The sequence below is a fragment of the Manihot esculenta genome, chromosome 5 (genome assembly GCF_001659605.2).
Source record: "Manihot esculenta cultivar AM560-2 chromosome 5, M.esculenta_v8, whole genome shotgun sequence".
Taxonomy (NCBI): domain Eukaryota; kingdom Viridiplantae; phylum Streptophyta; class Magnoliopsida; order Malpighiales; family Euphorbiaceae; genus Manihot; species Manihot esculenta.
Window position 1 is genome coordinate 2324519 of NC_035165.2, and position 25030 is coordinate 2349548.

Here is a 25030-nt window from a genome sequence, read left to right on the forward strand (position 1 = left end):
TTATAATAGGAAAAGGGAAGAATAATGGATTATCCATAATGCCCTTAAATTTTTAAATTATTTATAATAATATTTAATTATTTAAATAGTTGATAATTTTATTTTTTAAATTTAAATTTTAAAATAAATGATAATTTTATTCTTTATAGTAATTTTAGTTAGTTAAGGAAAACTTCAAAAAGATATATAAGAGATAATGAGATTAAAATTTTAAATTATTTAAAATAATATTTAATTATTTATATAATTGATAATTTTATTTTTTTAAAATAAATGATAATTTATTCTTTATATTAATTTTATTTAGTTAAGAAAAAATTTAAAAATATATATAAGATATAATTAAATTAAATTTTTTAAAATGAAGGTATAAATTAAATTTTATTGTACAAGTTTTTTTCTATTTTTATATGTAATATAAATTATTTAATATTATGTTATAATATAATTATTATAAAATTATATTGTACAATAAAATTAATATAAAAATAAAATTTTAAATATTTAAAACAGTATGAAATTAAATATTTTTATAAATATATATGGAGATAGTTTATTTATTAATAATTAATTAATTAAATAAATAATAATATTTGTAGTTTAAACTTTTTATATTAAATTTTTATAAATATATATGGAGAATTTATACCTACGTAAGATGAATAATAAGTTTTTCAAATTGCATAGCAATCTAGAATGATATCTATTATTTTGAACAAGTAAAATAATAGAAATTTATGTTGATAAAAAAGAATGGAACAATTCACTATCTTCCTTGCGCTAGATGATAATTTAAAATTAATTATTTAAATAAATAAATAAATATATATATATTAAAAAATATTTTTTTAGCATAATAGTATTTAAATAATATATTTAAATATTTTTAAAAATATAATTGTGATCATATAAATTACGAGATAATAAGAATTAAATTTTAAATTAAATATTAAATAAATACTTAAAAAAATTAGATAATATATTATACATATAATTTTCATAATTATATAATTATATTTAAAGTTAGTAAATGAATATTTTTATTTTCATTTATATATATATATTAAAAAATTAAAATTTTGACATAATTTATTAAAATAAATTTTAATTTTGACAATATTAAATTATTAGATAATAATTTCAGTTTTAAAAAATAAAATAAACTTTTTACAGAAAATTTTTTTATTATTTTTAATGATGTAATTATAAGTTATTTATTTTACTTCTCAATTAATTTTAATAATTTTAAATAAAAATTATAAAATTTAAAATAATGATTATATTTATTAAAGATAATTAAGAATATCATTCAATTTATTAAAAGATATTAACAAAATGTTAAATAATTTTAATAATAAATTTATTTAATTTATACAAATGACATTAAATATTAAAAATATCATATATATATATATATATATATATATAGGTTCATGAATTTTAAAATTTTTACTATTATTTATATTAATATTCTAATATTTCATTAAAATTTTATTTTATTATTTTAGTAATATTTGAGATTAATTTTTTTATTACTATATTAATCATTAAATTTTTTGATGGTTGCTCTATTAAAAATTTTATAATAAATTTAATTTAATTTATTAATATTTTATTGTTTTTATTAATATTATAAGTAGTTTTTTATATAAATTTAATTAATAATTTATTATAATAATAAATTATTAAATTTTATTAATAAAAAATAAATAATCTATACAATGAATAATGAATAAAGATAATGTGCAAAACACATACGAAAAATGTAATTTATATCAAATGCATAAAATATATGTATCTTCAACATGTAAATATTTAATAATTATTAAATTAGGTAAAATTCAAGTAGTTAATCAAATCATATTTATCATTATTTTATAAAAAAAATTTATAAAAATAAATCTGGCGAGGCAGGATACAGCCAGCTAGACAAAAGCAGGTAATCATAACATTGCCCGTGGTTTATTAGGATTTGAATCATGTGGTAGTCTTGGACAGTGCGGGCCCCCAGCAGCAGTACTTTGTAACCGCCACCACCACCACCACCACCACTTCCACTTCGTAGCCTTTTTTCTAGCTAACGGTGCCCATTGATTTCCATGGTCCAACCCATGCTACGTCATGGGCGTCACTTTTCCTTGTTTGTATCCTGCTCCTATGGGCCTGCTTGTAATTTTCACAATCCACGGAAATTAGAAACAACTATTCTATAAATGGATTTAACTCGTTATAAATTATTAAGTAAATTCTACATACCAACAGATCCGGTCAGGATCGGTTTAGACTCTAAACCAGATCGAATCAGCCCAGATTAAAGCTTGAATCAGTTTTAACAGCAATTTAAGGGTTCAAATCAAATATTTTAAAGATAAAAAATTGAAATCCAAACCTCTCGCATCAAAACCGACTGAATTCACCTGAAATTTATTACTGCGTTCTACATTTCAACAATAAATCGGTAAGCTTACATATTCTCAAGCACTGAGACTTCTCATACATGTGTCATAAGATGCATACATTATTAAAACTAGCACAAACAGTTGCATATTAGACCAAATCACTAATCCTCTTTCAATTTACACTACCTTTTACAGTGACCCTTCCAGCACCCAGAGCCATGAGAAGGCTAACTAGCAAGTGGATTAAAAAGTCCAAGAGATGGATACCAATTGTTTTGAGCTATTCCATCCCTCTGCTAGATGTTAGAAGTAATTTTGGGCTTGTAATATGCCAAAACTACATGGTTGCTCTAAATTTTAGATAAAAAGAGATTCTTCACAAACTAGTTTCTAAAGTTAGCTAGCGGCCACGGCATCAGCCCTTGGACTCGCACCCAACAGTTGATGCAGCTTGGCCCCCGAGTTTGAGTTTCTCTCATACAGCTCCCTCTCTTCCCCACTGTTTCTATCAACAGAGGCAGAACTATTGACTCTTGACAGCAGGTTCTCTGTACTAATAACTGTGGCCCTCTGCTCGTTACTGCTGTTCAAGATAATCTCGTGTGCATGTCCTACATGTGAATTTTTTAGCTTCTCCTGTACATTCAACCACTTCAAATATTAAAAAGAAAATCATGAAATTGGTGCAAACCATGTTAAACGAATTTCACAGGGTTGAAAGATTGACAGAAAGAATACAAGGACACACCAGTAATGCTGCATTTTCCAGCCTTAATTTCTCCGATTTCTCAGTCAATTGATTTATTTCAGATTTAAGTGCCATATTTTCGGAGGTCAAGGATTCAACTTTATGAGCAAGTTCTTCAGTCTCAGCCTAGAGAAGAGGATCACAAAGATAGTTATGGACCATCAATAAAAATGATGTGAAGAAGTTCAAACTTCAAACTAACAGCAGTTTCGTATCTCTACCTGCTTCCTCAATCTTGACCTTCTGGCAGATTCTCGATTTGACTGTTTCCTCCTCTCACGTTTCAGCTGCCGCTCATTCTAAACAAATTACCAGGTATCACAATTAAGAAAATGCTTGAAAGAATGAACGTAGAATTTCTAACAAAGAAAGGGCACTTCTTAGAGAAGATGTGAAACCAATATCTTGATGAGATACACAAGAGAGAACAGAATAAATAGTTTGAAAAGATTAGGCAGCACCTTTAGTATACAATACCTGAAACCAAGCTTCAGAAGGCAGAACTTGACAAGGTTGTGGAATGCTAGTTACACCTGTCTTAGCAGCATTTACAGGAGGCTTCCCAAGTGCGCTCATTCTGGGAGAAACTACAGGTCCCTCAGATTTTCCCAAAATTCCAGAAGAAACAACAGCAGCACCCAATACCTTATCAGACGTCGCATTCTTCTCCCCAGTGGGAACAGAACTGGCCTGCATTTCAGTTCTCACTTCTCCACCTGTTGATATATTGATCACGTACATATAATAGGTAAGTACCCATAACAGCGAATTTTGACAAGAATGTTCACGCATATAGTATGTATTAGAGTCAAGCAGCCATGAATATGTTTGTCAAGAAACTGACCATACAAGACAAACAACAAAGAAAATGCAATGAATATTTCCTGTCAATGGCAACTTAAAGGGGTTAAAATTTCCTCAGATTAATCTGGCACAAGTGCCAAACCTGGGCCCAAATATTTTATCCGCACAGACTACAAGGCCCATCAATTTTTTAGTCCCTACAGCACACCCTTTTTTCCAAATTCAATAGCATAATGTTAGAGTGTGAACATAAACCGTAAATAATTGAAGGAGATTACATAATTATAGGCTAATTAATACTAATTGATTGATATAGGATTCTTAAAAGTTGCCTTAACAAAATCTTGTAACTCGTATATAAACAAATTCACTTCAATAGAGAAAACACACAGAAATTGACCAATTGTTTCTTATCTTATTATATGGTATCATAACCTTTCGGCTTATTCTGAAAATCTAGGTTTCCTCCCTGAGGATACTGTTAGCGTGTGTCACCTTTTCTGATGATCGTTTTGTCTCACCACCACCGTAGTGAGGAGCACAGGTGAGTTTTTGGCCGATCCTCAAAGATTGGTGACCGGGGACATGCGAGTGAGCTCCACACGCCGTCCAAAATTTCTATTGCAACTTTCACACACCGGCGCGTGAGGGAGCGTGACACCTCCGACGAGCCTTCGATTCCTGTTTCGAGGTTGCCCAATGGTTTCCGACAGCTTTCCAACGTCGAGTTTGTCATCCGACACCGTTGCAATTGGACTTCTTCTTTCCTATTCACATATCAAGTTCTGTTTTTGGGATTAAGGTCTGTTTTTGGCTTTTTAATTTTAAGTGCAGTTTTTTTGTGGCCTGGTTTGTGTCTTGAACCATTAGGAGAAGGTTTTGTGAAGTAATTATTTTTTGTTAGTATTGATTGAAATGACATCCCATAGCAAGTCTCATGTCACTAAAAATTATAAGAAACTACAAAACAGAAATCGAAGCACTGCTAATGTTGCTGCAACCAATTCTTCCTCTCAGAATAATGTTCTCATCTCAGTTGAAAAATATGCTCGGTATCAAGTTCTGTTTAGAGAGTCTACCCTAGTACAGCTAATATTGAGTCAGGTAAAACTTGCCTTATCTCCTCCTCATACAAGTGGGTCATTAATTTTGGTGCCATGAATTACAATGCAGATGATCCTCATATTTTTGCAAGCTTCCAATCTCATAAAGCACCTATGGATCAATCTATAATGTTGAGGGTTCTGAGACTGTTAAACCTACTCTTTCTATTACCCTATCATTTGTACTAAGTTTACCTAATTTTGCTTTTAATTTAATTTCTATTAATAAAATTACCAAAAACCTAAATTGTTGTCTTTTTTTTTTCCTAAATATTGTTCATTTAGGATATTATAACGAAGCAAATTATTGATAAAGAACATGTATCCAGGATTCTCTATATTTTGGATGCATGAGTGCCTCAGTCTGTTGCATGTTCTAATGTCGTGTCTCCGTTCAAAGCACATTGTTGATTGGGGCATCCTCTTTTGCAGGTTTTGAAACAACTATACCCTCAATTTCATGAGAAATCTTTACTGGAGTGAGTCATGTCATTTTGTCAAGCATCATCGAAACTCTTTAAGTCCTAAAGTCAATAAACAAACTTAGTCTGCTTTTGAATTAGTTCATTCAGATATTTGGGAACTATGTCCGATTGGGTCTAAAACTAAATTCAGATATTTTATCACTTTTGTGGATGATTTCTCTATAATGACTTGGATAATCTACCTTTTGTGCTGAAATCAAAACTCAATTTAATATTTCTGTGTAAATTTTGCAAAGCGATAATGTTAAAGAATATATGTCAGAATCATTCGAGACTTATATGATTCAACATGGTATTTTTTAACAATCATCAAGAATTGATACCCCCTCTCAAAATGGGATAGCTGAAAGGAAGAATCGACATCTTCTTGAAATTGCTCGAGCTCTGTTGTTTCAAATGCAAGTTCCTAAGCAATTTTAGGCCAATGTTGTCTCTACTGCATGCTTCATCCTTAACCGCATGCCCTCCATAGTACTAAATTGTAATAGTCTCCAATGTCCTCTTTCCTAAGAAGTTATTATTTACTCTGGAACCATGACTTTTTGGCAGCACTTGCTATACTCGGGATGTCAAACCTCATGTGACTAAACTTTATCTTAAAGATTTGAAATGTCTTTTTGGGATATTCTTACCTTCAGAAGGAGTATCGGTGTTACTCTCCAGAGCTCAATATATATCTGATCTCAACAGATGTAGCCTTTTCCAAACAAATTCTTTTTTGTTTTGTTGCACAAACCTTTACTGGTCAAGAGGAGGACGATGAGTGGCTCATTTATAGAATCACATCTGATGGTGGAAACTTCTCAAATGTGCCTTCTGCTGTATCAAATGATGGTGGCATTCCTCCTAGTACTCAGCCTCTTGTTAAACCGTCAATTGTTCAAGTTTACTCTCGGAGGCCAGTAACTGATGATACATGTCCTGCACTAAAATCTTCTTCGCCATCGGATCCACCATCGAGTGACCTTGACCTCCCCATAAGTCTTCGTAAAGGTAAACGACAGTGTAAGTCTACCTATTTTATTGCTAACTTTCTTTCTTATGATCACTTGTCTCCTTCTACCTCCTTAATTGTTTCTCTAGATTTCGTTTTTTTATCTAAGACAGTTAAAGAGGCTCTGATCCATTCTAGATGGCGTAATGCAATGTTCGAGGAAATAAAGACTCTAGATGAAAATCATACTTGAAAACTAGTTTATTTACCTTCTGACAAGAAGGTTGTGGACTGCAAATGGATTTTTACCGTCAAAGTCAATCCAGATGGTTCCATGGCGAGACTTAAGACCCGTTTTGTTACTAAAGGCTATGCACAAACCTATGGCGTTGACTATCCTAACACTTTTTCTCCTATGGCCAAAATAACCTCGGTTTGCTTGTTCATCCCCTTAGCTACTTCTCAGCATTGGCCTTTACACCAGTTAGATATCAAAAATGCATTTTTACATAGTGACTTCTAAGATGAGGTATATATGGAGCAACCACATGGGTTTGTTGCTCAAGGAGAGTATGAAAAAGTCTGCCGTTTGAAAAAATCTTTGTATGATTTGAAGCAGAGCATCCGCGCATGATTTAGCAAGTTAAGCAAAGTTGTTTAAAAATTTGAGTCGAAAAAAAGCAAGTGTGACCACTCAGTTTTCTATAGAAATTCAAATACTGTTATTATTTTCTTTATTGTGTATGTTGATGACATTGTCATTACAAGGAATGATAGTGTAGGGATTTCTTCTCTCAAATCTTTTTGCATGTGAGTTTTCATACTAAAGACTTGAATCTGTTTAAGTATTTCTTGAGAATTGAAGTCTTAAGGAGTAAAAAGAAAAAAATTTTCTATCTCAAATGATGTATATGCTTGACTTATTTGCAGAAACTAGGAACTTGGAAGCTAAACCCTCTAACACACCTATGGTTCCTAATATGTGTTTCACAAAGAATGACGGAGACCCTTATGATGATCCAGAGAGGTACAAGAGGTTGGTTAAAAGATGAACAACCTTGTGGTAATGACTCGTCTAGATATTACTTTTGCAATAAGCGTTGTAAACCAGTTCATGTCTGCTCCTACGGTAAAACCTTGGATCGCTCTAGAATAAGTTCTATATTATCTAAAGAGACCCCTAAATTCGATATACTCTACAGTAACTATGGGCATACTGCAGTTGAGTATTTTTCAGATACTGACCACAGACTATTGTGTGTTTGTTGAAGGAAACCTAGTATCTTAGAAAAGTAAAAAGCAAAATGTGGTATCTAAATCCAGTGCCGAGTCAGAATACAAGGCCATGACTCATCCACTTGTGAAATTTTATGGATAAATCATCTGCTTCAAGAAGTTGGTTTGAATGTTGCGTCACCCGCGAAACTTTGGTGTGATAATCAGACTATTCTTCACATTGCTTCCAACTCAGTATACCATAAACAAACTAAGTATATTGAAGTTGATTGTCATTTCATTCGTGAGAAAATTCAAAAAAATTTAATTTCCACCATATATGTGAATACAAGAGAGCAACTGGATGATCTACTCACCAAAGCAATGGATGTCGAATAGAATATTTTTCTAACAAGTTGAGTATAATAAATATTTATACTCCAACTTAAGGGGAGTGTTAGAGTGTGAATATAATCTATACATAATTAAAGGAGATTACATAATCATAAGCTAATTGATAATAATTGATTAATAAAGGATTTTTAGGAGTTGTCTTAACAAGGTCTTATAATCTATATATAAACACACTTACTTAAATAAAGAAAATACACAGAAATTGCTCAATTGCTCCTTGTTCTGTTGCACATAACTTTCGAGATTTTTTTTTCTCTTTTTTGCCACTAAGATATTACTCAATTATGCTTCATCACTTTAGATATCCAGAACTTATAAAGCAAAATTCATAATTACACAATTAACTACCCAAGTTACCAGACTGAAAGCCTCGCTTCATAGCTTTAGATATCCACCTATACATGGAGCATTCATTTTGGCCAAGATATGGGCAAGTTTTAACATTCAAGATCCTAAATAACAATCAAGTCTAACGCACACAGCATTTAAATCCCTGTGCTATTCAAAGCTGCACTGCCAGTTCAATCACTGTTAATCAATATAAATACTCAAGAAGAATGGATCCGTACCAGTATTTGGTGGCCCCTCACAACACCTTTTCCTTCCCTGGCATAAGGAGGACGATGATTATAGTCAGGATAGAATAACTCTTTAAATTCTAAATTGCATAAAAATCAAAGATGTTCACAAATGTTCATTTAGAGATCAAAGGTCTCACCCCAGCCGTATTTCCATCACTTCCATCACTAGAACCTTCAGTCTCCACACTGCTCACATGGTCAAGTGATTTGAAGTTAAGAGTTGCCATAGAAAATCAGTTAAAAGAATCCTTATAAGCGGACACCCCTATAATGAAATGTTTGAAAGCATCCCAAAACAAAAGTGCAAGTTCCAAACCTCTGAGATAGCCTCTGGCTCCCGCCGTCAGCACTATCTCCATTACTACTTCCATTGCCTATTGACATGGCAAGTCCATCAAATCTTTTCAACTTCTTTATTAAACCTCTATCTGTATTTCCAGCAGATTTTGTAGGTGTTTCTACATTCACGGGTGTTGCAGACTGCATTATTGCAGTAGAGTTACGCCAGCACAGATTTACCAATTCATGATAAAGACAGACAAATTTGTCTTTATTATTCCTTTAATATGCATTTTACGAAAAGATGGAATTGGTTTTGGAAGAGTACAAAAGGAAATATCACAAACGAGGCTTCACTTACAGCGGGTGATGATGGAACACCAGGAACATGAGGATGCAATCCCTAGATATAAACAAAATAATTTATAAGCATGTTAGAAACTCTCAGTTAATGAGTTCTCTATTGAAACCTTCATCATATAGAATCAACTACTCAAGCTGCAAACCGCTGAGCAAAGTGAAGCTCAACAACAATCTACAGGAACACAAACTCTAAAGAAAAGATTAAAAAAAGCTGAAAGCTTACAATTGGAACTGTTGGATGTGCATAGACTCCTCCATGAGAGTACACTGCCGCATAAGGTGCTCCATAAGGTGGCATCATAGGCTAGAAGAATTAAGAAGTATATCTCAGTTCTCAATTTACTTTTGAGTTCCTCAATACACAAAGAGCATAAAGATAGCCACAAATGTTAAACAGAGAATATCTCTCTCCAAGAACAACAAGCAATACCTGTGGTGGGCCCCACATGTATGGATGAGGTGCATGACCAGATGCCACGGCTGAGTTATAATATGGTGGAAGAGCAACTCGAGGACCATAATACGCCTAAAGACATTTAAAACAACTTCAAACAACTATAAACAACTTCATGAATATGATTTAGTATAAGTTAACATCTTGATGATGGTACATCCACTGGCAAAAGAAAACTGAAAAAGAAAGAGAAAGTGCATGCATGAAGTAGATAACCTGCATGGCCGCCCAATCAGGATAGACATGAACATTGGTCTGATCCTGTCAATGCAAGGGATTGACCAATACTCAGACATGAATTCAGGAGTCATTCACAGAAAAACAATGAGTTCAATGTTAAAGATAGAATTATTTTACATTTAATATTTTTTAAAAAAAATAAAAGAACACTCACAACAAAAAAAGAATTAATTCCAATTGCTCTCTTTTTCCTCTCCTATTTTATTTTAATTTTGGAAAGGGAGGGGGGAGTATGGTAATTCCAATTTCCACAGGCATATTTGTTTTGTTCATCTTACCAATGGTCCAGGTGAAGATGATTTATCAGGATTAGAGGATTTCCCCTCTTCATTGTTTCCCATGATCAAGCGCTAGGAGGAAATCCTTAATTAATGTGGAGAAGCAGCACAAATTTTTGCTACTCAATGTTGAGAAAACCTAGCCACCTGCACCAAAGGCAGACATGTAAAAGTGACATTGAGAAGCATGGTGACAGGAGCAGCAAGTAAAAGCCCGAACAAAACCAAAAATGGAGATTGATATCGAATCAATGCATATCATATGCAATCATTCACACCCAATCTCCAAATCAGAGAATGATATTGAATCACTGCATATCATATGCAATCATTCAAACAAAATCATTGCTCCGCTTTCTGTCTTGATTCTGACAGCATTCATACTCGTTGAGAACAGATCTTTTTGCTAAATCACACTACTAACTAAGGCTAAACAGTAAACAGTGGTAATAAATGAAACAGCAACGCCAAGCAAAACAGAGTGAGTAGAGATTAAAGATTTTACTTTCACTGGGGGAAGATTTCCCCGTATAATATAAATTGAACACAACTAAAAAGAACTAAAGAAGGATTTGCTGACTCAGCTTTTCTCAAAGAGGGGAATAATATGAAACAGTTCTCAAGAAATTATACAATTAATTAATCAAATTTCTTATTCAATAAAAACCTTAACATAATAATTCACAACCAGCTTCGTCCCATCTACGATTATCCAGTGAACAACCATGTCAGCTAAAAAACTAGAGAGATACATTTCGCCAGGTAAATAGGTCAGCTCAAAAACTAAAAGAACCATCTTATCACAGCATAGAACTAACTATCCGGTGTGGTTTCTCCTTTCATTCATTCATAAACAACAAAACCAAGAAGAAAGGAAGGAGTAGAACCATGGCCTGAAAGTATTTTGAAGGATGAGGGTATTAACGTCTTTCCGACCTCAATTGGATGGCAAGAAAGCGACAGACATAAGCGAGTAAGTAACACCAAACCTTACTCCACAGGATTACCCAGAGGCTAAAGGACAAAAATACCCCTGAAACAAAGCAGTAAAACTTCAACAATCGCCATATTGATCATCTTCTCAATAAATTCTCAATAAAGCTTTTCGGTTGATTCATCGTCTCAATACTTGGCCACCTTATCCCTTTCGTGATAATTTCATTTGCTGATAAATCTCTCTCCCAGATTTGAAGAAAAAAGAGGACAGAACTCAAAATCTTAGACTAGACAGGAAAACTACAAGCTGATTCAACAGTTTCTATGAGAAACCAATACAAACTCAAGAGATCCAGGTAAGTCTTTACTCCGATCCTATGATTTACGGAGAGAAAATGGAACAACGCTTTGAACTATATGAAATTTAATAAAATGATTTAAAGGAAAAAAAAATTCAGGGACCTTCCTTTTCTCTTACATTCGTCTACACTCCATACAACCTCTGAAAATCTCAACACAAGATACTTAAGTGGAGTTCCAAGCATTCCATGTCAACGCGTATCAAAACTTTCAGTTTCCTTGTTGTTCCTCCATTTTCTCACCAACCAAACGGTTACAAGACCAAAATCATTCAGAAAGAAAATAACTTAAAGTTGCACATACCTTTAATTATGAAATTCCAAATCTGCTTCTCTTCGCCCTCCGGAAAATAAGAAATTGTAAAACTGTTAGGAACTTCGATGCTTGAACTATCTTCAACTTTTCGCCAAAACTCATATTATTAAACAAAAAACCATAGGAGAAACTTCACAGGTTCTGCATTTCTCTCTCTTTCTTTCTCTCTCTCTCTCTCTCTCTCTCTCTGTGCAAAGAGAGGGACAGAAAAGTGAGGTCGTTATGCATACAGAGGAGAGAGAAAGAGGGAGGAGGGATTGAAGAAGAAGAACGGGAAGGGAGCGCCAAGGCAACAGCCACGTCACCAGACACGTGTCTTATATGAAACGAGTGTATACGTATGCCGTATATACGAAGCTGTTGTGGTTGTTGAGCTGGCCCATTGATATTCGTGCTGGCCATTTATTTATTCCAACATCACCTCAACCGTAGACGTGGTATTCAATAACTCGATCTACGCGTCTCTAGTTAGGGTCCATTGTATTCCATCCGTCATGTGGCTTACGTGGTCTCTTTTCCTTAAAATATAAAACTCAAATTCTTGTACTTTTTCTTTAAAAATAGAAAATTAAACCGCAATGAATAGGTCCGTTGGAATCCACGAGTAGCCACACGCCCCCTCAACGACCCACGCAACCATTGAGTCATTGACAAGTAACCCGACTCACAAGGGGTATCTAATATTTTATTTATCTTTTATATTTCACCTTTTTTTTAACTGAATCCGACAATTTTGACATTTTCCATCCAGATCAAGGAGAACAAAATTTTAAAATATTCAATAAATTATTGTAAGTCAAATTATTACCGCAAAATATATAATTATAACTTTCGTTATGGATTAAAATAAAGTTTTTAATTATATATATTACCAAAAATTCTATAATTGTACCTATGCTAATTAAAAACTAAAAATTAAAATTTAACAACATTCGAAATAAAATGTAAAAATAAATTATTTTTTATTTGTGGAAGACGTCTGAAATAAGCTAACTTATAAATAATTGAGCGAAATTTTTTATGCCATTTATTTCTTTTAGTTTTTGAAACATATAAAAAGTACTTAACTATTTGAATTTATTTCTATAAATTCTTCTGTTCCTTCATCTTATATTATTTTTATTCATATTAAATTTTTATTTTTTTACCGCTCCTTTATTGAATCACTATCGCGGACAGTATGAGCATAAACTCTAAAATAATTAACTTTTGGGAAATTTACTTTTTAGTCCCTGAGGTTTAACGTAATTAACACTTCTGTCCCTCTATTTTGGCGACCCAACACTTAAGTCCCTCACTTTCTCTTCCGTCCAAATTCGTAGTCCTTCCGTCCATTTAAACCGTTTGGTCAAAGAGTCAAAAGTGAGATGTGATAATTTTTTCCAAAAATGCCCTTCTCTCCATGTGAAATCCCAGAAGAAGAAGAAGAAAGAAGAAGAAGAAAGAAGAAGAAGAAGAAGAAAGAAGAAGAAGAAGAAGAAAGAAGAAGAAGAAAGAAGAAGAAGAAGAAGAAAGAAGAAGAAGAAAGAAGAAGAAGAAGAAGAAGAAGAAAGAAGAAAGAAGAAGAAGAAGAAGAAGAGGAAGAACTTGCAGAAGAAGGAAGAAGAAGAAGTTGCAGAAAGAAGAAAGAAGAAAGAAGAAAGAAGAAAGAAGAAAGAAGAAAGAAGAAAGAAGAAAGAAGAAGAAAGAAGAAGAAGAAGAAGAAAGAAGAAGAAGAAGAAGAAAGAAGAAGAAGAAGAAGTTGCAGAAAGGGGAAGAAGAAGAAGAAGAAGAAGAAGAAGAAGAAGAAGAAGAAGAAGAAAGAGGGTTAATTTTGTCAATTTACGTGTCCCAAACGGCTATTTTGGACGGAAGGACTACGAAATTGGACAGAAAAGAAAGTGAGGGACTTAAGTGTTGGGTCGCCAAAATAGAGGGACAGAAGTGTTAATTACGTTAAACCTCAGGGACTACAAAGTAATTTTCCCTTAACTTTTTTCTGTTATTATTTTTATAATAGTTGAAAATGATAATAATATTATTTTATTAGATGAAAGCTAAATTAAATGACACATACCATTTTTAAACCTTTTTTTATTAGTTTTATTTAGAGATTCACGCTTATTTATTTATTTTATAAATACATAAATTTTCTACTGAGTGTTGATTGAACTAAGTTTATTTTTCTTCTAATTTTATGGTTATTATTGCTATTGTTACGGTTTTATAATATTAATTATTTAACTTTTTATTTAAATTTATTTATTGATAAAATAATAGAGTCGATGATATAATCACTAAATTGTATTTGAAAAATATTTTACTTTTTGACTTTGATAATCTGAGATACTGAAAATAGGATTTTACAATGGATTTTATAAGACTGGAAAAAACTTTAGACCTAGAGGAGAGTATTTCTCCTTTTATATGTTTCTTTTTGGCTGCTAGTGACGTGTAACAGAACGTGTATCATTGGACCACCTGTTCCTGCTACGTTGATACGGACGTACGAGGGAATCAGATCTCTGTCTCATGCGCAACGGCCCCTGATTCTCCCCAGATACGCATGCGGATGATCCCACAAAGCGAATGGGCTGAACTCCTTCTGGGTTTCGAGCTGGGCCAGAAGATAAGGATAAGGCTATGCCCAGAGGGAATCTGTTCATTGGGCCGAATGAGCTGGGCCGGCCTGATTGGAGAATCTGACTGGAGTCCGATCCTCAAGGCTGGCGGACTGGCGGGTTGGGCTTGGATCATAAGAAAGACCTGAGAGCCTCTAAGTACTGGACTGATATTCTGGGTTTGGCCTCAGGTCGGAATGGAGAGATCCAGCGGTCATCAGACTTATTCAGTATTGGTGGTTAATCATTTAATTTTCTAATAATCCATTGGTCGTCTCACTCGCGATTGTTCATGGTGTTTTAATTAGTTTGCGTGGAATTTCGAAATGATTTTTGCCAGTAATTTTATTGATAATTTTTTATTTTTGATATTTTTAATTTTTAATTTGAGATGGTTGAATTATATTGTGCTAGGTCATTGAAAATAATTGTTGGATTGAATTGAGTCGGATTGTGTTCTTGAATTGAAATATTTAGGATTATTTCATTTGAATTGAACTTTGACTTCTCTCCAATGTAAATTTTTATCCATTTCATATAATGCAATATGAACATAAAAAAAGAAAATAGGAGACTGAGGTTGATTACTAATTAAATGCCATATTTATAAAAAGTCACATATTATCCACTTTCTCCTACTAATTTTATTAGGGACGAAATCGTTGTAACCAAATCTGATATTGATTTGAGCACTGTTATATTTTCTTTTTAAACCTGATATTGATTCTTGAGACCCATTTCAGACGTTAACTTAATCCAGCGGCTAGGACGGATTTTATCGGACAGATGGGAAACGGACCACGCCCACTCGGCATGAGAAAGTGTTCTGCCAACGAGGCCCGCCTGGCTGCCTCTCCTCGCGGCGATTTTAAAAAGATTCTTTTAATCTTGACACCTCCTTGGAAATGGTCCCCACCAGCTTTCTCATTTGAGAGTCGGTGTAATGTGGTCCGGACACTGACGTGTCCCACGTAGGTGGACTCAGACCCAGTGGGCCCCTGACACTGGATGTTGCGTAGCCAGCTCACTCATACGAGAAATTCTGGAGATCTTAAAAGGCCCACCAGTCATTTGCCAAATCTCCACGTGGGAGGACACACGTGCTTCGTTTTCATTGGCACTTGCGGTCTTCCATGTTTGGTAGTGCTGTGCGGGTCCAATCGTAGACGGTGTGGGTGGATCTATCGCTAGGCATCTGCCATCTGGCAATCCACAAGTAGATCCGGCCAAGCACGGTCGAAATTAAAATTAGCTAATCAAATTGATTAAAATAAATTTTAAATTAATTTATTTTTATAATAAGTTTGTTTTTAAAAAAGAAAATTACTCTTTAACTATGTTTTAAAAATAAGATTACTTTAAAATAATATATAATATAAAATTTATAATTTTAACTATATTATTTAGACTTTCATTCTTTCCAATAAAATAAGCAATATAGTTAGTTTCACATAACTTTAAAAATATAATTAACATAATTAAAATAATAAATTGTATATTTTATTTCATAATATACACCACTTATATTATTTAATTACTAAACTGTCATTAAAACTATTAAATTTAAAAAGTTAAATTTTATTTTCAATGCATGTTAAAAATATTTATATTTGGAAGTTGATATATAGTGAAAAAAATATAATATAAAAAATAGTGTATTGTTTAAAATGAATAAAAATATTTATATTAATGAGATAAATGAAACACTGTATTATTCATATGAAAATGATTATATGTCTAATTTTATAAAATAAATGGAGCATAATTTTAAAAAAAATTCAATGATGAAATTTAAGTCGAGTTATTATAAATATAATTTAATAAATTTTCTTTATATTTATAATTACGTGATTTTTTTCTATTACATATTATTGATGTAATTGAAATGCAACTGAATTATGATTAATTAATTTATAAAATAAAAAACACGAAATGATTGGCGTTTACCGTGATCGCTCGAACGCTTAAATTAATAAACTAGAAAAATAAACGACGTAATGATTTTGCACTCGCTCTCTTTTTTCTATTTGGCAGATTATATGCTTAACCAATATACAATATATACTAAAACAATTAAGTCTCCATTTAAGAATATATTTTCAATATTCTAACAGAAATAATAAATGTTCATATCATTCTAAAAAAAAGAATATATATATTTTTTTATATCACTGTAATAGTAAACTAAACAATTAGATTATAATTAAATAACAGAAGAAATTCTCCTTCTTTGATAATTTTCTTTCTCAAGAATCACTTAAATCCATTTATAATTTATATTTAGCATAGTTTATAATCCAAATTATTCATTTCTTTTTATTTTTTATATATCAATTTTAATTCATATGCATACTTTTTTTATATATATATATATATTTTCCATAAAATAAAATAAATTAAATAGTACTTATTTTTAATAATAATTTTATATTTTTTTAGTCAATTAAAATAGCAACCTAAAAGTAACTTTAGTTAAAAATAAACAGTCCTTCTCAACGTATTGGTGTTGGGTTTTCTTATTTTCTATTTTATTTAAAATAACTTTTTTAATTACTAAATAAATTTAGATATTCATTACAATACTAATTTAATATGAATATTTTATGGATTATACAGCCAGAGAATTACTAATTATTATTAAAATAGATATATTAAATTAGATTATTTATTTTTAGTATTTAAATAAATATATAAAATTTTGAAATAAATTTTATGCCAATTTTTAAAATATTTATTTTATTATTAAAATAGATATATCAAAATTAGCTGATTGTGAATTATTTTAATTATATTATTTTTTAATGTGATATTTTTAGGAGGTTTATCAAGTAAGAGCAATTATTTGATATTTTTAATAAATAGACATGAAATATAAAATCTCTATCTAAATCAAATCACTAATCTAAACATCATTTTGTATTATTATTATTATTATTATTATTATTATTATTATTATTATTATTGTGTATAAAATCATGGTGGCCGCCTTTGATATATCGTTAATCAGGCGGAGAGGCATAGTTAGCGACAAAATGACGTGTCCTACAGGCACATGGTTTCGCTGGGCAACAGAAGTGGGTCCCGGTTGACATGGACCTGAAGGAAAATTTTAAAATCAGATCTGATTTAACAAAATTTTCCCTCCCTTGGTTAGGAATGGAAGTAATATGATTATACTTAGATTTATGATTTATTTATATAGGTGAAATATAAGAGAAGAAAGAAAATAAAAGTAAAAAATAAAAAAAATTTCCACCTAAATTATTTAGAAAGAAAAAAGAAAATTAAAAATATCGCGTGAGATTTGGGAGTAATCTTTTTCGAATTGAAAAGAAACTGAATAATAATTTAATGAAATTAAAATTTTTATCTTTAAAATATTTTATTTTAATAATAATAGAAATGACAAAAAAATTTATAATTGAAAAAGTTATTTTTATTTTTTATTTTCTTTTTAAAAAGTTTAAATAAAAAAAATATATTCAATTTTATTTTTTTTCTCATTTTCCATTCTTTATCATGTGTGTACAATTGCAAAACTGCTTCCCTTATAATTCCAGTCAATTCAACGCTCTAAATATTAATTATTTTTAACGATTGTCATGATCTTTCTGTTGTTGACTCGATCAAAATTAAATTAAAAAATCAATCTCTTTTAAATTTGTAAAAATTTAAAATTAAAATTAGAGAATAACACAATACTATTTTTTAAATATTAAATTAGCTTTAAAACCATAAAAAAATTCAATAAAATAATTAAGTTAAAAGTGGCAACAATAAAAACAGAACAATTACAAGAGAATAATTGAAAAAAGGAAAGTTTTTATTCGCTCAATAAGAATACAAAAATAAATTGTAAATTTATAAAGCTAAGAAAATTTTGAAAGGTGGAAGTATTGGTTATAAAAAGACTTTAATGTTTTAACCATAGTGAAAATAATAAGGAAGTGATGGATATTAATAGACCACCTTCACCTTCTTTACACGTTATTAATAATTTTTTATAATTAAAATTAAAATAATCTGTAAAAAAAATTTCAAAATTAATAGTCTTTCCCCTGAAAAAGGTTCTCAGGTATAACATGGATTTCGAAGTATCTTCCTAAATTACGGTATTTACCGATGCTACCCGTATAGCAGCACGAGAAAAAAAAATTATTTAAAACTGAAGTAGCAGTGCCTGATAATTTTTTACTGGAGCTAAGAAATGGTTAGTAAGAGTAAAATTGGATTTTTCAGTGGTGAAGAGATTAGGTTACGAGCTGCACTTGTTACCAGGCATCATCACGGATCAAGATGAGCTAAACAATATTAGGCTTGTGGCCCAAGTTCAAGCTAGACATGACCAGGTTTAAAAATGGCAGACTGATCATTAATTTCTTCAAGATGGCTTCACATCAGGAGACAGAGCAAAGATGAAAAAGCTTTGTTTTTCCAGATCCCCATCTAGCCTGAGCTTTCCTGGGGAACTTAACTTCATCATCGGAGATGATTATTTTAGCACTCAAGACTTATAATTCTAAAGCAGTATGCATCTAATCTAATCAAATCAGAGTTTTTGGTTTCCTTCCTGTGGTTCTGAGGAAGCAGCAAACAAATTTCCCCAAGTTAGCAAGCAGGTCCTGTTATCAGGAATTAGAATTATCAGAGCAATTTTTAAGTTGTTAAGCTTCCCGGGATTTAGATTTTGCATTTAGCTTATATAGCATAGGATCTGCCAATACTGTCCTTCTTCAATCATAAGCTGACAAAGGCTTTTGGGATCATTATAACTAGAAAGATTATGATTCATGTTTGTGCCGACCTAATTATTCTCTTACAGAATGCTACTGTCATAAAGGCCAATTTGTCTCCTGTCTCACAACATTCTCAATCAAAATTATCAGCCAAAGGAAAATGATGAAAGAAAAATACCTGCCACTGTATAAATCCAACATCCTCAGCACATTCATGTGAGCACATGTCACCAAATTACAAATAATGGTTCTGTGATCAACCCAAAACCCACAAATTCTGTCAAATAATAATAATGAAGGAACAACAGAAGAACATGTACAAAGAAACTGAAATACAGCTCAAGGAATTTCACCATGCTCAAGGACTGGCTGTGTTCTAACCATTGAAGCAGAAGGCATTTTACTCCTCCCAATCCATTTTGTGTCAAAAGCTACCCCTTTTTCTGATTCTTCTTCCATTTTTCTCATTTTCTCACTCCTCACTATTTTACAGGCTATGATGATAATCAACACCACCAAAATCAGTCCTATGAATCCAGCTCCAAATCCTATCACCCACCTTGCCCAACTCTTCTTTTTCTTGCTTTCTGGAGAAGGAATAGCAATGGAAAAATGGCCATCTCCTTGTGTGACGCATCTACCTTCTGTTAAATTCCTGAACTCGACCAATCCACCATCAGAAAATTTTACACATTTCGCTTCTGCATTGCCATGTTTTAATTCCGCAATCGTAGAATTGGGAAAACTGACCACAATGGGTGAATCCAGGACGATGAACTTGAGAGTTCCATTGGCTGATGTGCTTAAATTTGAAGCATCGTAAGCCATGAAACCAACAACAGGAGTAACTAGAGTATAACCAGGGACTTTATAGTAGTAAGAAGACCAATTCCCCAAGTTGTGATATACAATAGCTATTCTCCTGACAAATGGAAATGTAACAACTCTTGTTGGGATATAGAAGGACTCAAAATTGGCTCCTCTATCCCACAAAGTACTGCTTCTTAATCTAATAACTGAAGCTCGTATGCCAGAGAAATTTGCAGGAAGAGAAACGTTCAGCAGAGTACCTGTACGTCGCTTTGCTAATGTTTCCATTGCGTAATTGTAAATCGATGCGTCTAAGGACTCAGGATCATTGCCGATTGACCCATAAACGCTGGAAAATAACAAAAACCAGATATAGAAGATTGCGCAGATGATATGCGAGCTTCTTCTTTCACAACCCATCAGGATCGCCCAAACCAGTCTCAGGATTCACATGTTGCATTCAATCCATTAACATCAGAGAAGATATCAATGGATGACAAATAGAAACAAGAATGAGATCAGAAACGATCAAACCAAGAATCACGAATTTGCAACAAATTATTAAAGCAAATACAGCACCCAAGAATTAGTTTTAGATGAAAAAGCGAACAATGTTTGAGCAGGTAAACCAGAATCACATTAGTTAAGAAAAGTGGTTTCAAGAAAAGATCAAAGATTCTGATTTTTTGAAAAAAAAAAATCCCCAAATCACAAATGGGTTCGTCGTGATTATGTTTGGAAGATCCTAGGAATAAGATTGAAGTAGGGTGTGATAGGGAAGATCTGCGAAGAATTTGTGTCATGACATGAGAGGGTGTGTCACTTGTTGTTTTTCTTCTTATTATTGATATGAAGCCATGTTACTGGCACCCAAAAAGATGGAATACTTTCCCTTTCTGTTTGTTTCATGGCTTTTTTCACACTTTGTACGCTTTTTTTTTTTATAAAAAAATTACTATCAAATATCCTTAAAAGCCTTAAGCCCCTGTTAATTAAAATTTTTTATTAAGTTTAACCGTTTTATAAAAAATAAAAAATTAAAAAAAAAAATTAATAATTTTTTAATATACCATGAACAAAGCCAAGCAGGTATTAGGTTGGAACTGTCCCACAAGAGCTATTGCTGCTTCAAAACTAGCTCATTGGTTTACTTTTCTAATCATTATGCAACTGAATTTGCAAAGATCCAACCACTATGTTTGTATTTTGTTTAATTAGATAAAAACGGCATATGATTTCATCTGTGCAATTGCTTATATGAATAAGCTGCGGGCTTCGCTTCTGAGTTTACATTTGGAGGATTTTACGTTTGTTGCTCAAAAATATGGTATTACTTTGTCAACTTAGGCAGCTCTAAAAACCTTATTCAACTTAGGCAGCTCTTATAAATTAATAATTAATTATTATATATTTTAATTAATAAAATGAAAAGAATTGTACGATCACCTCTTCAAAAATATTTTATTTTTACTTTTTTATGTATATATTTTTTTATTATGAAAAGAGAGTCATAATAAGTTATTATTTTGCTGGGTAGAAAAGGAAGGTTTGGGAAAAAAAGTATTACCAATTGACAGTCACATGGAATAACAAAAACAAAAATTTCATTCATTTAATACTTTTTATACTTTTGGCATGGGAGACAGATTGCATTGTAGGATTACAAACATTTATCATCTGTTTTATAAGGAAAAAAAAAACTAATTCATGTAAAATTATAAAAGATTCAATTTTTTAAAATGAATTTTTTTATTTAAAAGAAATTAATTTAATTTAATTTTTATGAAATTTTTAATTTTAAACAGGTTAATGAAAAATAAGAAAAAGGTAATTGAATAGTGATAAATTATTATGCAAAATTAAGAATAACAGAAAAAATGAAATACAATCCATAAATGTGTTATTTTCAGATGGAAGTCTATAATTTCTCCCCTACCTCGTTTAAAATCTGGTTGAGAGGATGCATCAAATTCATCCTTCCTTCATTAGTTGGCAGTGATCATCTCATCTACATCTACTTGCTTCTACAATAATATATATTCATTTTGACAAACTCAATTTAATACTTTTTTTTAATTATGCTTGAGATTATTTTATTTACTATCAAAAATTAAACTAATTTTAATTATTCAGCATTGGATATTTCACGTTTAACTAGCTTTCTGCTTATTCAATTTTTATATAAAAAAAAATAGAAAGGCTAGAGATATTTACATGTATATTTATTTATTTATTTATTTCTCGAACTGAAAAAAGAACAAAGTAGTGAAAATTTTGCAAATAAAATATTTTTCTCAGCGAAAAAACATACATCGGGCTACACGAGATTGGGACTCTTAACTTCCGCCAGACCCCAGGGGATATATGCGCCTAATGAGGGAAAGAGCGCGCACCTCAAACTTGGATTGCAGATAGGGAATCAGCCAATCAAAATGCTTAGCTTCTCCACGTGGCATCAGCAGAATGACATTAAGAAATATCTTCACTGGATAAATTAACAAAACACTCAAAGCTCAAATAAAATTAAATAAAAATATAAATCAAAAGTAAAACACTCTCGATCGAATTCCAATTCTCAGAGGACAAAGGATAGGAGCAGAGCGTTTGGGCAGCCACACATCAATATCCCAATGGCAGCGACGGTGTCCTCCTCATCCATGGCAGCTACCACCGCCTTCCTTCGGCCCGCCAGCGGAACGACACGCCGTTCTGCGTTGCCTTATCTCCCGCCTCGCTCATCATACCAATCCTTCCGCCCTTCCATAAAACATGTGGCAGGTGCTGTTTGCTCACCTTTTTTTTTTCTTTTCGTGTTTATACTATTATATATATGGCGAATGTACGATAATATAGAGACAAAGAAGCCAAATCCCACTTAAAACGCTGAAATTGTCTTGAAGAGTTGGCAATATGTTTTGGATTCCCAATGACAACAATGACCTGAATAGGATAGCTGCCATTTGAGTATTTGGGGAAATGTTACGGAGAACTTAGATGATAGTTAAGGAGGAATGTAGTGAGTAGATCGAAATAAAAACAACAATGAGTTGCATGAGAAATAACTACCTATCTCGATTTATCAAAATTAGTTACTTTTGATATTGCCTTCTGATGTGCTTTGGGCTTTTCTTGGGAGGTTAATTTTGCTTACTCGAATTTAAGACCTTATTGGCATTACCTCAATAGAAATGGGATGTGAAAAAAACGAGTCAACTTGTTTTGTATACACAAGCTCCTCCATATTCGTGATTTTACTGAGCAACGCTGGCCTAGCTATTTACATGGAATTAATTATTAAGATACGATTTTTCAAGCACCTGTTTTGTGATGAGAATTGCTCACTTGAGCTGCCTAATTCTTTCTATACCCAGTACCTAAGCACGACTAGCGAGCATTTTGCTGCTTCGCGTGCAAATTACTATAAAGTTTCCAATGTATAAGTTGGCTGCTTCCTTTTGTCAAACAGAGGCCCGCAGGTTCCCTCTCCTTCAGATTAAAGCTTCTTCATCAGAAGAATCCAGTACTGTTGATGCGGGTGAGCTTTTCACAGACTTGAAAGCTAAGGTAAGAAACAAAGCTAGACCGTTACTATTGTTGAAAAACTTGCTGTTTTCTGCCGAGCACGAATATTACCCCGGTTTCTCGTCTAATTTTGGTGGCTGGTTCCTCTCTCTCTCTCTCTCTCTCTCTCTCGCCTTGCTTCGACTAAATATTTAGTGTTTGGTTACCATTTACCAGTGGGATGCACTTGAAAACAAGTCGACAGTGGTTCTCTATGGAGGTGGGGCCATAGTTGCTGTTTGGCTATCATCAATCGTTGTGGGAGCCATCAACTCAGTACCTGTGGTGGGTTTCATGTTTTGAAACAAATCTCAAGGCGATGGAAGCTTTATTAGTGCTCTAATTTTCTCATCTTCTCTTCTAACAGCTGCCCAAGCTCATGGAGTTGGTAGGCCTTGGATATACTGGATGGTTTGTTTACAGATACCTTCTCTTCAAGGTAACCCACTATACTTGCTCGCTGCTCTAATTTTCTCTTTATGCCAGTTGCAAGTTTTGGGTGAACCAGAATAAACAAATAAGCAGGAAATATGATCATAATACCCTTCCGTCTCCCTTCAGAGTGGAGCAAGGGGAAAGCTCATTTTCCATTCCTAGAGTCTGGAAACGGCTTGAAACTGCAAAACATACGGATCTAAATTGGCGTATTAACAAACCATACACCTATTGCTACAGCTGTTGATATCAGCATTTTGAAAATATGCCTTAATGACCAATGAGTTTTCCTAAAAACTATTTTAGTAAATGATGCAGAGAAAAATAGTGACCGCTCCAGGCTCCGACTAGTAGTATAGTGCATAATTTAATTATCGGATTCTAGAAGTTTGAAAATAACCGATTATGGCTATTGAAAAATAGAACCTAATTCTCTTTGATATGTGTGAAAAATTATTACCAACATATAATTGCTAACAAATGTATTTACATCCTCAGTCAAGCAGAAAAGAACTAGCAACAGATATTGAAGCACTGAAGAAGAAGATTGCAGGGACTGAATAAACTCCACATGATTGAGCTGCAAAACTTTTCTTCTAGTCGGGAGCATTCATCAAGCAATCTGCATCCTCGCCCTAAGATATATTGTATCTTGTAATGTAAGATTAGAAACATATATGAATCGTGCTCTTATATTTCTCCGCTTCATCATTGTAGTACGGTCGGTAATATCTATGCAGTTTATGCAGCAATTACAATCTTTGCATATATGACCATATCAAAATGCAGCATTTTCACTTGCTTGCATAATGTAATCAATGATGACTGGTTCCCATTAGGCATTAGCAGCACACACAAGACATATTCCTAGGGCAATAGGAATACAAAACTAGTTGCTCTCATTTATATCTCTAATATTCAGGCCATATTCCCACGTGATTTTCGAATTGCTCAAGTACACAATAAGAAACCACATGGTA

The 25030-nt window shown here is 32.4% G+C and overlaps 3 protein-coding genes across 5 annotated transcripts; 1 reads left to right on the plus strand and 2 right to left on the minus strand.

Annotated features, from left to right (window-relative positions):
* Positions 1–2392: 2392 nt before the first annotated feature.
* LOC110615534 (common plant regulatory factor 1) lies at positions 2393–12180 on the minus strand. Of its 3 annotated transcripts, none has more exons than XM_021757424.2 (13): positions 11897–12178; positions 10298–10444; positions 9996–10040; positions 9756–9851; positions 9549–9629; positions 9324–9365; positions 9000–9163; positions 8821–8869; positions 8672–8708; positions 3625–3863; positions 3369–3446; positions 3148–3273; positions 2393–3050 (listed from the first exon to the last, which is right to left on the minus strand). In XM_021757424.2, exons 2-13 carry the CDS (start codon positions 10358–10360, stop codon positions 2796–2798), a joined length of 1275 nt encoding a protein of 424 aa, XP_021613116.1. In that variant the 5' UTR covers positions 10361–10444; positions 11897–12178; the 3' UTR covers positions 2393–2795. The 3 variants fall into 3 exon arrangements, with proteins under 3 accessions (XP_021613116.1, XP_021613119.1, XP_021613120.1); XM_021757427.2 differs by having other exon boundaries at positions 2393–3035; positions 11897–12170; XM_021757428.2 differs by lacking the exon at positions 9996–10040 and having other exon boundaries at positions 11897–12180.
* Positions 12181–19406: 7226 nt separating this feature from the next.
* On the minus strand, positions 19407–20970 carry LOC110614638. The gene is made up of 2 exons (XM_021756230.2): positions 19598–20970; positions 19407–19494 (listed from the first exon to the last, which is right to left on the minus strand). Exons 1-2 carry the CDS (start codon positions 20472–20474, stop codon positions 19472–19474), a joined length of 900 nt encoding a protein of 299 aa, XP_021611922.1. The 5' UTR covers positions 20475–20970; the 3' UTR covers positions 19407–19471.
* Positions 20971–22571: 1601 nt separating this feature from the next.
* LOC110614639 (protein CURVATURE THYLAKOID 1A, chloroplastic) lies at positions 22572–24816 on the plus strand. Its single transcript, XM_021756231.2, has 5 exons — positions 22572–22832; positions 23521–23618; positions 23793–23900; positions 23983–24054; positions 24549–24816. The coding sequence occupies exons 1-5, from the start codon at positions 22685–22687 to the stop codon at positions 24612–24614; spliced, it is 492 nt and encodes a 163-aa protein (XP_021611923.1). The 5' UTR covers positions 22572–22684; the 3' UTR covers positions 24615–24816.
* Positions 24817–25030: the final 214 nt, after the last annotated feature.